We start from the raw sequence: 13,650 nt of genomic DNA on the forward strand, positions 1-13,650 counted from the left end.
CCAGAATCCCCTGTGATGTTAAAGCTCTCTGAGTGCCTGGCAAGTTAAATCAAATGTCCCCTAAGTTCTTCCAGTACTGGAAAGCATTTCAAACTCGAATATTTATTAAATTGGTTTGGCCTAACAACCCTCTGAGGTGGATAAGAGACAGTGTGTGAGAGCATGAGTAATAAATAGGAAGGCTGCAGCATGAGCCATGTTCTGAACTCTGACAACAGACAGAACTTTATGACCAGACTGTCAAAATGAGTGTCCAACAGTGCAAAACAGTCATATCCGCCCAAAGAGTGAATGTGCCAACACTCCCACAGAGGCATTTGTGCACACACACAGAAACACACACATATACAAGGTGATTAAGCTTGCAAGAACACAACCCACCTAAATACAAACACAGCCATGCAGTCACACATGATGTACTATATAACTATAAAACAGGTTGCATGTGTACTCACACTCAGCCTTGGCGCAGACCAGGCTGGCTGAGGGGTAACTGAACGAGCGCAAGATGGCTCCTATGGCCAGGCTCAGGTCCTCGTTGCTAGGGTACAGAGTGACAGAGGCAAAGCGCAGGTACGGCAAGCGGGGAGTTTCCTCCGGACCAATCTTTACATGAGGGATCTGACAGAAGGAGAAAGAAGAGGAGAAGAGAAGAGAGGAGAGAGAAACATTAAGGAAGGCAAGAAAAGCAAATGTGTCGTGATTAACTCTCCTCCAAACACACTCAACAGGAAAAAAGTGTGAATAAGGAAGATCCATTAGAGAGGCTACAGGGTGAAAAGAGAGATAAGAAAGATGGCAGAGGCAGAGAACAGAGACCTAAGGATAAAAGGCTATGGGAAGAAAGGAGAAAACAGTTGGAAGAAGTAGATGATGGTTAATTATATGAGAAGAAATTCAACAGGCAAGGAAAATCAAATCTTTAGATACATTCATCATGACGTCTATGTGGGTAAGAAAGAAAGAGGCCCGTGATGTCTGTGTGCACACATGACACAGAGACACACAGATTTGCACATATTTGTGTGTGTGTGTGTGTGTGTGTGTGTTTATCCTCCACACTCACCTCCTTCTCTCCACATATATGACTGACAGTAGAGCCGGAGGCGGGGCTGGAGGCGGGACCTATCACAGAGACGACGCCTTTGGGTAGAATCTGACACACTGGAATGAAAAGAGGAAAATAAACACTGAATATGCAGACGCACACCTTTCCTCTACTTCGTTTTGATGGTAGCACAGAGTTGGCATACAGTAGGGGCTGCAGTCAGGGGAAAGTGTGGAAATTTAAAATGCAGTAAAAACTCAGAGGATGCATTGTGATTTCAGTTTAACCACTGATACTATTGTAGCAGCACAATTTGTCTCATTATACCCTGATTTATTTTGAGATAAATACTCTGAGGACTACAGCAGGGCAAGCCAGAGGTTACCTGTTGCTATTATTCACTGTTTAGATAGTCGCTTTGAAATTTGAATGATTTTTAAGACATTTTGCTATAATTATAGCTCTGACATCAGAATAATACTAACAGATTGGTCAGTCTTCAATTAACAAATGCCAGTTTGCATGATTCCCCTTTTTTCAGGGGGACATTAATGTGGGTGAAACAGTTTTACATATTTGTCTATTACAATAACTACTTTGCTCAGGAATGGCTCAAGGAAATGCTATTTCAATGATTCAGTATACAAGAATAGATTTCACTGTTCAAAACCCCCAAATGACAACAAATGTCTCCACTATATTCATATACCCAGGGCTACATGAAGAAATTGATTGTATAATATGTTTTTCATTTGAGGCAATTACCATGTTTACCTTTATCTTTTCATTTATTGTTTTCTGGAGTTTTCTGTTAGCTTGTGAAATTTCTGAATGACACTCATTATCTCCCACCTTATGTCCCAATTACCCAATCAGGACACACCCCTGAATGAATGCATAAAAAGGTCAGGCTAAGATATTGTCTCTCAATTTAAACCCTAACAAAGATCAGCTAAGGTCAAAATCCATCATTTTTTTAATAGTTTCATAAACAAGCCATGTAACTAATAAAGGTTTTTTATCAAAACGCCACAAGTTTGTTCTTTTGCACATATTTGAAATGTCTCCACCATGTTGAGTAGGTACATGAATGGCTAAAAGTAACAGGACAGGTTATCTCCATTGTCTGTCTTATACTGTACTTGAGTAATTGACAAGACAATTAAAAGAAACTAGGAAATGCTTAAAGGAATAGTTTGGGAAATCCGCTTATTCACTTTCTTGCTAGGAGTTAGATAAGAAGACCAATGTCTCATGTCTGTACAATAAATATGAAGCTATGCTTAGCTAAGCTAACCAAACTGAACCGGCTGCAGTCTGTAGTTTTGTATTTAGCGTACAGACATGAGAGTGGTATCAATCGTCTCATCTAACTCTTGGCAAGAAAACAAATGAGCGTATTTCCCAAAATATCGAACTATTCCTTTAAAATCAAATGTCTGTTATTAACCAGTATCCATAACAGACAGAAGTTTGACCATGTTGTGCACTCAGGGGCTCGATCTTTTAGCATACAGAAATACCTGTTTTTATACAGCATCTTTTGCATGTGCAGTGAATTCATTTTTACTGACAATGTTTTCTGTCAACACATCTAAAAATGATTTCACAGATACAGCAGAAATGAGTCTTGTGACTTAACTGTGTTATTCAGATAGTCATAAAGCTCTTTTCTTGCTGGTATATTTGGTTGGTATTGTAATTCATCCCAATTAGTCCTCCTTAGTCCCTGCCACTATCGGTGTGTGTGTGTGTGTGGCTTTGTGAGCGTATATGCCCACACTGTGCCCATGTGTGAATGTGCATGTGTGTCTTCAGAGGGATATGTGTGCATGCATGTGTAAATGCCTGAGTATGCATGTGTGTGCGATTGGGTGCGTGCAAGCGTGCCTCAGACAGCCGTAGCTGTAAGATGATGAGCTCTCTGATCCAGAGACCAAAAAACGCTGCAAGCAAACAAGCCTGTCAGAGTCTCCTGCCCATTGGTCAAGGACACACACACACATGCAACTCAAGCATGCACATATGTACACAACCCTTCTCAAGCACACATAGACATTTTGCCAGTAGCTTGTGGCAGGGTCAGTGACCTATTAGAATAGGAGCAGGGAGTCTTCTTGTCTCCTCAGTGACTGGATTCAGTAATTCTTCTTCTGTCTTTACAGACTCCAAACATTCTGTTTTTACTCTGTATATCAATACAAATTTCATATAGCGGCCTCTGTGGTGTGGTGCTGCTTTCTGTTGGCCTGCACCGCTGATCTGTATTAGTATTTGATGATTTGTTTTTGTCGTGGCCTGCACAGGCGACAGTGCCATGTTACTGGAGGGCACTGGCCCTCTGTTTTTAATGAGACAGGCTTACTGGTCCATTACTGGTCTCTAATGACATGTACAATATTTAGCACAAGTCCTTACTGGTTCCTAATCACATGAAAATGGTGGTGCTTTTATCATTCTAGTCATCATTTGAGGTTTTTGCTCACAAAAAAAATTGCAGCTTTTTAGAAAATGTCATTAAATATCAGCAAGTGTTTTGGAATGAAACCTGAAGTATTCAGTAGACTACTATTCTTGTCTACTCTGTTCTGGTCACTATTAATATTACTATTCCATATTACTAATAATATGTACTGGTAGTTTTAGTGGTCACATTTTGCCTGTGCTAATTAGACACTATGCCCTATTGGACTCTAATGGATTTAGGTGGATTTTATCACTCTCTGATGGGTTGTGTGAGTCTGCTCTACTGGTCTTCTTTGGTTTGCATCGGCTCCACTCACTGGTGTCAGTAGTGTCATACTGGGAGTCTTTTTGAAGCTCGTAGATGTCCACCTCCACTCGGGCTCGGGACGGACCCTCCATCACGCTGTTGATGTTCTCCCTGGCCAGGGCCAGGGCCAGCCGCTCCCCACGCCCACACACAGACTGGTCATCCAGGATTGCCGCTAGAGAGGCAGAGAGGGAAGGGATAGGTGAAGCAGAGGAGAGAAGGACAGAGTATGAAGATGGAGAACAGTGAGAGGGGAAGAACAGGTGAGGAGCAAGCAAAAGAGATGAGGAGGAGTAGAGGCGGAAGATTATTTAATGTCCCCTGTGCTCATGTGTGGGTGGGAATGTGTATTGGGAAGAAGAGTGGAGCTGACAGAGGGATCACAACCACTGACTGGCAAAGGAATGAAGGGATTTGACTTTGTTCAAATTAGTAAGTGGTATGAAATCCAAACAATATCAGAAATTAAAGGAATAGTTTGACACTTTGGGAAATACGCTTATTCACTTTCTTGCAGAGATGAGATAATCGATTCCACTCTAGCAGACAGAGCCAGGCTAGCTGTTTTTTGGGGATGATATGATCTGGCCTCAATGGAGTTAGTTAGTTATCAAAATACTGATTGTCCCCCTTTTGTGATTGTGACCCCTTTCATACAGTTGCTGACAAATGCTGCTAATTGGCATTTGGCACAATGTTTCCCAGTTTTGTTACAGTATTTGTAGTAATGATTAAGTTGCTTCAAAGTCCTTTAGTCTATGATATGTGTACATTATTTTGTCTAACCTCTGTGTACATGAGCTGTTTTGGTCAGACAAAAATCTTACAAAAAAAATGTCCATTTCAAATGTTTGATACTTACACCTGAATCCAGAAGATGACTGATATTTAAAACATCAAAGAGTAGAGTTGCTCCAAAAAAGGACAGAGACATCAATGCAGGTGTCAGACAGCTCTTCCTTCTCCTGATGAAGGCTTTTTTCGATAATCTTATTCTAACACCAGCATTCATACAGTATATCGACTTCATTATAATTCTGCTAAGATTATATCTGCCAATCACAGGTAAATCATTAGTGCTTTGCTCTCACTCTTATTGTACTGACCAAAGTGGCAAAAACCACTTTGAGACACCAAAGCAGACTAAAAACAAACCATGAAAAGTATGTTGAGAAACTTTTTGATCCAGGTGTAGTAGGGATGGAGGGATGGCTGGCCACTCACCCATGCGGACGGAGGAGAGCACAGGGGCCTGACTGAGGGAGCGTGGTGGCATGGTGACTAGCAGGAAGGAGAGGAAGTGTATTGACAGCAGCAGTGCTGGCAGAGCCGGCATCTTCTACTGCTCCTCATGGAGAATGGTCTGCTGGCTGCCTGTACCACCACCTGCAGGAGCGGAGGACACGCTGCATGTTACTGGACACATAATCATTCACCTGGCGCACGATGTCTCTCTTTAAATTGTCACTTGTAATTTGATAGCACATACAATAGACTTTTATACTCAGCTATGAAGATGTTCACTGTCATATCACAGAGGCAGCCTAGTCCCATGCATACAGCCTGTCTAATAAAATACAGTACGCATATCTCTATAAAAGTCTCCTGTGGAAAGTCTGCCGTTTAGAAGTGACAGGACTCAGCCTTGAAGAGATCTCCAGGGGTTCAAAGACAACACACGCAACAACACACAACAACTGCCACACATGTCGCCGCACATTTACTCATACACATCTACACACGCATACATACATAAAAACAAACTGATACACAATCACTTACTAGAAATACTTATTAAACACACACAGAGAGACTCACAAGTACAAAGTCAGTTGGCCTTGAATACACACACAAACATATACTATACACACACCTGTACCCACTTACCCACTTACATGTTTTCCATAACCTAACCTTCACTCGCACCTCTACACAGACACACAAACACAAACAAAAACACACACAAAGAGAGATCAGCTGAGCTCCACTTCTCAGCAACCCTCTCCAGGAGTGACAAACATGACTGACAACAAGACAAAGGTGGAGAGGGGAAGGATGAAGACAGAGGAGAGGAGAAGGAGTGTTGTGTGACAGACAGGCAGGGAGGTTGAGGGAGGGGTGGTGTTGGTGATGGTGGCGATGGTGGTGGGGTTCGCTGACCTGGGAATGTTTCAAACGTCTGGTTCACTGGTCTGAGTTTTAGACAGGTCTGACAGACAGCTGAAAGAGTCAGTTCATGGCCTTCAATTGACCCTAGCAGCTGTAAGGGGTGCTGGATTGGTAGAAGGCTCACCTTTGACCCTAACAGATGCATGAGGGGTTGGAAATGAGTTGGCATTGTGTGTTTGTGCATACACTATGTGTACATCAAAGAGGCAGATGATGTGAATTGTCGGTCACTGTGTTGAACGAACATCCCACCCACCCCCATCCTTTTTTTTACAGCCTTTTCACTTTGAGATCTTCATTTTGTCCTTTTTTCCCTACTTACCTTTGCAACACTTGTTTAGCCTTGATGTTTAAAGCACATCAAAAAAATCTGCAACCCTGTGCTTTGAATCCCTCTACGCAGCTCATGATCCAAACCATACTTCCCTTTTTTCCTTTGCCCTCTATGCAATGCAACTGACCTCTTTTTCTTTTTGTCAAACTTTACATGTCTCTCATTCTCAGGTTTATTGTGTCAAAGGGTGGGCAAGGGTGTGCGCGAACATGTTCGTAATATTAATAGCATGCACCATACTGTGCAGATGGCTGTGTTGCTCTCATTACGGTAACCGCAGCTCAAAGTGAACAGAGGCAGGGTTTATGCGAGGCCATCTGTATGTGTGACACTACATAGAATAACAGGCACACAGTGGGATTAATTTTTTTCCCCCACTCATTGTTTTCAATAAATCATTCTTGTTTTAACACAGTATGTTACATTAAAGGTGCCAATTAATAATTAGTGGATCAAAAAGTAAAAAGTTCTATGCGATTGTCATATTTGTGTGCATGTGTACAATGGTGTACATGTACAACAGAGACAGTTATGCAACAGGTGATTATTCTGACCACACAGTGAGATCACTATGGCACACAACTGTCACACAGCTGTGTGTTGTGCTGCACAGTACTCCATTTTGCTGGCTGTTACTACTGTATTATGTTTGCTCCCCACACCAATGGTCACTTTCTCAATTTACTTTTCACCAAAGTGTGTGTGTGAGGTGTTCAGACCTGTGTGTTTATTCCAGGACATGTATGGGCATGCACTCACCTTGTGTGAGTGTGATGGTGTATTGATCGAGCCCAGCTGAAGTGGCGGGCCCTCAGGTGCAGTCAATCAAAACAATGGGGAACCTATCATGGGAGCACTGCATTTCACAGAAGCCATCTGATTGGCTATTACCAAGAAGCAGATTGCCATGATGACGAATAAGATCCTAACTGAGGCTATGCCTTCATCAATGATGGGATTGAACCGGTGCTATTTCATTGTTATTGAGAGCTATTGACAGTTAAAGAAAGCTTTGATAGAAGTAAGGTAAATGAAAGAAAAAAAGAAGCAGGGGGAATGGGCTGGGACGATGGGGGAATAAAAGTACAAAATTGAATACAGAGAGAAGAGATTGGAAAGTGTTTCTGCAGAAAGAGAGACGCAGACCAGAATAGAGATAGAAAGACAGAAGAGCAGTGGTAGAGAGTAACAAAGTACATCTGCTGAAGTGCTGTAATCAGGTATAATTTTGAGGTACTTGTTCTGCACTTGAGTATTTATCATTTTATATTACTTTATACTTTCACTACATTAGAGAGGGAAATATTGTAGTTTTTATTCCACTACATTTATGTGACAGCTACTAGTCACTTTGCAGATTAACCTACAAAATACAGTATATGATCAACATATAAAATATGAGGCATTGTCATAGATTAAGCTCCCAAAAGTACATTAAGTAAAATTAACTCCACCTCACCTAGCTGCAGCATTAAAATGCTGCTTGTATGTTATAGTAGTTCATTAATAACTGTAATCCAATATATATAATAAAATATATTGGCGACATTCTGTACTGTCGCGCTGCCCCATCATTACTTCAGCAGTTATACCCTGTTTCTCACAGTGTGTGACGCTTTATCACCAATGACAAATTTCCTACTCATCACTGCTCTCTGTATCACAAATTTGGATGGACAAGAAGGAATAATAATGTCATGATATTCATCTCTAAAGCTCTACTGCTAAAGCTTCCAAACTACCTCACATCTATTCTCTCTGCAACTTCATTTAAATCTTGTAACTACAGTACATGATCCAATAACTACTTAAACTTAGATATTCCGTATGTACAGTATGTACTAACCTATACGCACCATTTGCATGGAATGCAAACTGCACATTAACTAGATTCTCTTGTTGCCCTTTGAAATTTTAAAGCTTTACTATCCAATGTCTTTTTATGACTCTTGTAATTATTTTTATTAATTCTATTTGTCATTTGATTGTTGGTTGTTTAACTTTAGATGCGTTGTTCTTGTATGCAAGTTCAGTGGTTACCTGACTATTAATGTTTCATGTTCTCTTGAAAAATAGATCTTGATCTCAATGAGACTACTTGATTAAAAATTAAAAATACTAAAACATAACTCCATGAAAGGGTTCATTTTGCATGTGAACTTGAGTAAAAAATTTCAAATGCAGGACTTTTGTAACAGAGCGTTTTTACATTGTGGCATTAGTGATTTTACTTCTTCCACCACTGCAGGAGAGTGAAAAAAAAGCAAGTAGCTATAATGTGGTAGTAAAGGGTGGAGGGAGTCAGGGAGACAGATACAGTCAGGGAGAAAGAGAGAGCAAACAACGAGATACTGTTGCTGTGTTTAATCTGCAAGGGCTGTGTGTCTGGCTGTGGAACGTACTCTGTTGCTGTAGTAGTACATGAGTCCCTGTAGCAGTTGGGTGTCAGTCTGCAGGGAGCTTGAGCAGCGAGAGGCCCGAGCAGAGCCAGACTAGTCTGAGCTGTACAGAAAACACTGCTTCTAGCCCCCCTCGCTGGCTTTCATTCTGCACCCTGCTGTAAGTCACCCCGCATGCTGGCACCACTGAGAAATACACAAACGCAAAAATACATAAATATCCTGACTCGCAGTGTGTGTGCATGTGTGTGTGGTTGTGTGTGTGTGTGTCTGCAGGAGAGAGTATAAAAGAGAGAGAGAGAATGGAGAGTGAGAGAGGGGACATTCATCCCAGTTGGAGATTTAGCTGTTTGGTGCACGCATTCATCTTAGTGTGTATGAAGGCATATGCATATTTGTGTGTCTTTGCTGTTTTGTGTGTGTGTGTGTGTGTGTGTGTGTGTGTGTGTGTGTGTGTGTGTGTGACGGAGACTTGGCGGCTTGCTTATAGTGTCTGCAGTGCCTATTATGAAAGAGAAAACCGTAAAATCAGAGATCTTAATTATCTAGAGACAGCGTGAGGGAGAAGAGGGAGGGGGGGGGTGGGTGAGCGAGGGGAAGCAAAGGGATCGCCAGAGTGGGAAAGAGGGAGGGAGGGGGTAGATATGGAGAAAATAAGAAAACGAGGGAACGCTATCTCGCCTCACACCCCCAGGCAGTTGAGGAGAGGATGAACGGAGACTAAGGCAGAGGAAGCAGGATGAGCGATAGCAGGGGAGGAGTGTAAGAAGAGAGGGATGCAGAGAAAGACAAAAAGAACTCAGATGGAGAAAAGCAGCTTGAGGGGTGGGGGTGGGGGTGGGGGGGTGAGGAGAAGAGTGTTGGTGGGGGGGCTGGCGAAGCATTTGTTTTTCCTTTTCTGCCTTATTGTATGACACAAGAAAATCTGACAGTTATCATAATGAAAGGATGAATCATTCCCATAATTGAATTTGCAAGTGGAACGGCTTCAGTGGCTGTGGATTTAAGAAGACTGCACTGCCAGACATTACGGGACAGAAGTGTTATTTTGCTAATTTTTCTCACAATTAATAGTCATTGTTGACTAGAGAGGGGCTGCTGCAGACAGCTGGGCTGCTGTCCCTGAATGAGCATGGTCAGGCCATTTCAGAGCATTTGTTAACCCCCAGACAATAGGTCAGTTTGGTGTGTGTGTGTGTGTGTGTGTGTGTAAGCAGTGTCGGTGGGAGTGGAAAAATACCCAGGACCTGTCGCTCACCCCTTTTGGCTTTTTGTAGGATTAAGTGTTTAGTACTTTGTGTCTGCGTCTAATATCAAAGCAGCAGCACATGTTCTTGGTCGCATTGACTCAGCATTTTCACTTTGCACCCAGTCGCACTATCTCCCTCTCCTTTCCTCTTACATGTACCTCTCTAATCTCACAATCACTGCCTTTCTCTTCTATCTTACCTTTGTCCTCCTCTCTATAACACTGTCTCTCTTTATCGCTTATCCCTTTTGTTTCAGTATTTGCAGGTTTTTTACCCTCACCTTCTTATTGCTTTTCTCAGTGTTATAGGCTTTTGAGAGTTTGGATTTGAGGCATGCCAAACTTGAAGGTGAGGTTCAACATTTCGAGAAAACATGATTTATTCATGTGGTGTTGCCTACCAGGAAGCTGGTACGTATATCTTAAATTAGATTTTTGAAAATGTTTACTTGAGTGCAGAATGTTACATTAGCTTGCACATATGGAATAAGAAACAACATGAACAGCTATAGTAAATAATGCAAATCAATACAAAGGTAGTGCCATAAACACAACTTATAGTGTTGAATGTTTGTTTCTGAGAAGAGTTCCTCTCACTCTAGTAAGGAGAAAAAAATTAATGAGCATCTGACAATGTCATGCAATCTAATACAACAGCATCACAAACTGCAGCTTCAGAAATTAGTTGAATCAACAGCTCTCAGATCAAGAGGTGTTCGTCCCCACGCAACATCAAGTGACAACATTTTTTAACATCCAGTGCAAATAATGTCTTCTACTGAGGTGAGGAAACTAAACCCTTGGTTTAAGGTTAGGAAAAGACTGTGGTTAAAGTTTCTAAAAAGCAAACATTGACGGAAATTGTGAACTGCAGTCCCGCTTTGCTACATAAAAGGATACACTACTTCCTGCATTGTTACCACATGATTGGCACCGAATACTGGCAATGGACATAAATTATGCACTATGGAATCCTATAATATGAACAGGAATACTGGGCTGTTAAGAAAGAGAAAAAAAGAAAAGTGAACTTTATAAGCAGTGATGAAGCAATTAGTTGACCAGCAGGCCAATCAACAATGTGATTATTCATTAAATATTTAAGTCATTTATGAAGCAAAAATGTAAACAAAAAAAGAGCTGGTTCCAGCAACTAAAATGTGAAGATTTGTTGCATTTCTGTTTCAAACCATTGTAAAATGAGTTTTTTTGGGTTTTAGTCCCAGTCGGATCTTCATCAGGTCAAGAAAAAAAAAAGTTCAATGCAGATCGGACTGGGATCGAAACCTTGTCTACTTCAATAAAAAAGTGTGCAGATGTTACTCTTTTCATCACTGCTGATTTCCCATAGCCTTGCACCCACAAGTGATGTGTTCACAACAACGCTCTTTCTACTTTGTAGAGTAAACATTAGTTGCAACCCTAATTATAAACTTCACATTTATTACATGACTATCATATTGTGGATTGCATCAGGTGTTCATGTTATTGTGTCCAACCCAAGTAACTCCAGTCTCTAGCATTCTGTCTCGCTGTTACTCCCACCCACTTCCTATATATTTTCACCTTGTCCTCCCTCAGCAGGACTGCAGACACTTTGATCTCTCATTTTCAGCCTCTCTGCCCTCTCCGCTCTCTCTCTCTTTCTGCCTCTCTCTCCATCCTCCCCCACCTCTGTATCACTTCTCACTCTATTTATTTTGTCTCTCTTCCTCAGGAACACGCTATACCCCTGTCTCTTTACTGACCTCTCTCTGTCTTCTCTCTCCCTATCTTAACTCTCACCGGTCTCTTCAATCTTGACAGTGTACTTCCTCTGTTACAGTCCCCCCCTCTCCCCATCTCTCTCTCTCTCCCCCTCTCTGTTCATTGGACATGGATAAATTCTTCCCAGTGTTCTCCTTGACAAAGAGGCCCTCAGTCTCAGTGACACTGCCTGCTTGGGGAACCACCGTGCTCCTGTGACACTGTCACATCCGAGTATGTCATGCACAAACATACACACACAAACACACAAGTATCCACTAGCTGTACACACATACACCAACTCTCGAGGAAGGTTCAAAGAACATTGTGTGTGTGCTTGCTTATGCGTAAGCGCATGTCTTTTTGTTGTCTCTCCGTCTGCGTCCTGATGCATGCCTGCGTGTTATGTGTTTGTACATGCCAGCGGTGAGTTTGCATTTCAGCCTTCCTGCATGCATATGTACCACCTGCTGTTCAGATCAGTGTGTTGGGGGGGGGGTGAAGATCAGTGCACTGCTTTCCCCAGGAGCTGTTTATAAAAGATGTGCTGTTCAGTGTCACTAGCTGTCGACGTAGGTCCAACTTGTTGCAGCTGTGGCTTATGTAAGCACAGCAATTTAATCATTAGGAAGCTCTCCTTGAACTCACTCGCCCTCTGGCTTTTTTGGAGAGCTAAAATTTGCATTCAGAACAAAGCCTTGGAAATATTAGAGTGATATTATTACACACGGCGCAAAGAGAACAATGTCTGAGTGAGAATAGAGCGCTGTCAATTTAAATCAGTGTTAGCTACCAGGTGACGTCCCAATGAATGTTTTACTTTCATCGTAAATGGATGGTATGGGTTTAGTTATTGGTACAGACTTTATTTGATTTATTATAATCCCAGTGTTAGACTATAAACCTCTTGTGCTTTGACTTTTTACTAACTGTTACAATTGTTTGCTCTTGTTTTTTGCAGTTGTCTTTTTTTCCAACTACTGCTCTTACTGTAGAGCCGGCCATCCAAGGAGGAGGGATGTCTTTTTAAACTGCCTCTCCTGAGGCTTCTTTCAATATTTTTCGCTTATGTGCTAAAGGGTTTTTGTGTGTGTGAATAGTATTTTTCCTTGTCTTCCTAGAGAGCTTAGCATCAATGGTGTGACCCTGTGAAACCCATTGAGACATTTGGATGTTATATTTGGTTATAAAAATAAATCTGACTTGATTCGACATGACTTGAGGACCTTGTATTAACCCAGAGATCTTCCGTACGTTTCAGCTGACTGCTGCTGCAGAATATTTAAATTATGTCTGTTACTGTACAGTAAAAGACACTATGTAACATGATGAAAGCACTTCAGAGTCAGAAGTTCGGTTTGTTCGATCAGTCGGAGCACAAAGGCTTCACAACACAGAGATGTTTGTGAATCACTTGAAGCTGGTGAGGGAATATTGCTTTAAAATAACAGATATTTACAGTGAACATGAAATAGAAAGCGGAAACAGTGCTGCTATATGCAGTGAGACAGACAAAGGTAGAGTGTTTGCCTTCACACTGCCGTAGCTCTGTGATGAACCGATGAACCGACTCCACACAGCTCTCCCACTTAGACACCCACGCACCGTACACACACACACACAACAGATACATAGAGATGTACACAAACATATCCAACATATTCGCCTTCATGCGCACACACACAAACACACACACATAAACACAGGTTGTGGATTAAATGACTCAGATGGCATTTGCTCTCCCTGTCTCTCTCTCTCCCTCTCTCTGTCTCTCTCATTGTCAGGTTTTGCTGCCGTGGCAACAGAGTTGAGGATGAGAGGAGGAGGGAGTGGGAGTGGGAGTGGGGAGGAGTGTGAGGGAGACGGAGAGAGAGAGAGGAGAGGGAACCAGTGATGGAACAGGTAAATGAGAGATCGGGGAGTCTGAGCCCA

The 13,650-nt window shown here is 41.9% G+C and overlaps 1 protein-coding gene across 4 annotated transcripts in view; it reads right to left on the reverse strand.

The window, feature by feature from the left end:
- grik5 (glutamate receptor, ionotropic, kainate 5) overlaps positions 1-13,650 on the reverse strand; it is an 85,767-nt gene that overhangs the window by 29,799 nt on the left and 42,318 nt on the right. For all 4 annotated transcript variants that reach the window (XM_044208831.1, XM_044208833.1, XM_044208832.1 and 1 more), the window contains exons 4-7: positions 5,046-5,207; positions 3,832-3,996; positions 1,067-1,164; positions 456-621 (exon numbers count right to left, since the gene is read on the reverse strand). In XM_044208831.1, the coding sequence (XP_044064766.1) occupies positions 456-621; positions 1,067-1,164; positions 3,832-3,996; positions 5,046-5,157 (541 nt within the window). In that variant the 5' untranslated portion in view covers positions 5,158-5,207. The remainder of the gene's footprint in view (positions 1-455; positions 622-1,066; positions 1,165-3,831; positions 3,997-5,045; positions 5,208-13,650) is intronic.

The sequence above is a fragment of the Siniperca chuatsi genome, linkage group LG9 (genome assembly GCF_020085105.1).
Source record: "Siniperca chuatsi isolate FFG_IHB_CAS linkage group LG9, ASM2008510v1, whole genome shotgun sequence".
Taxonomy (NCBI): Eukaryota; Metazoa; Chordata; class Actinopteri; order Centrarchiformes; family Sinipercidae; genus Siniperca; species Siniperca chuatsi.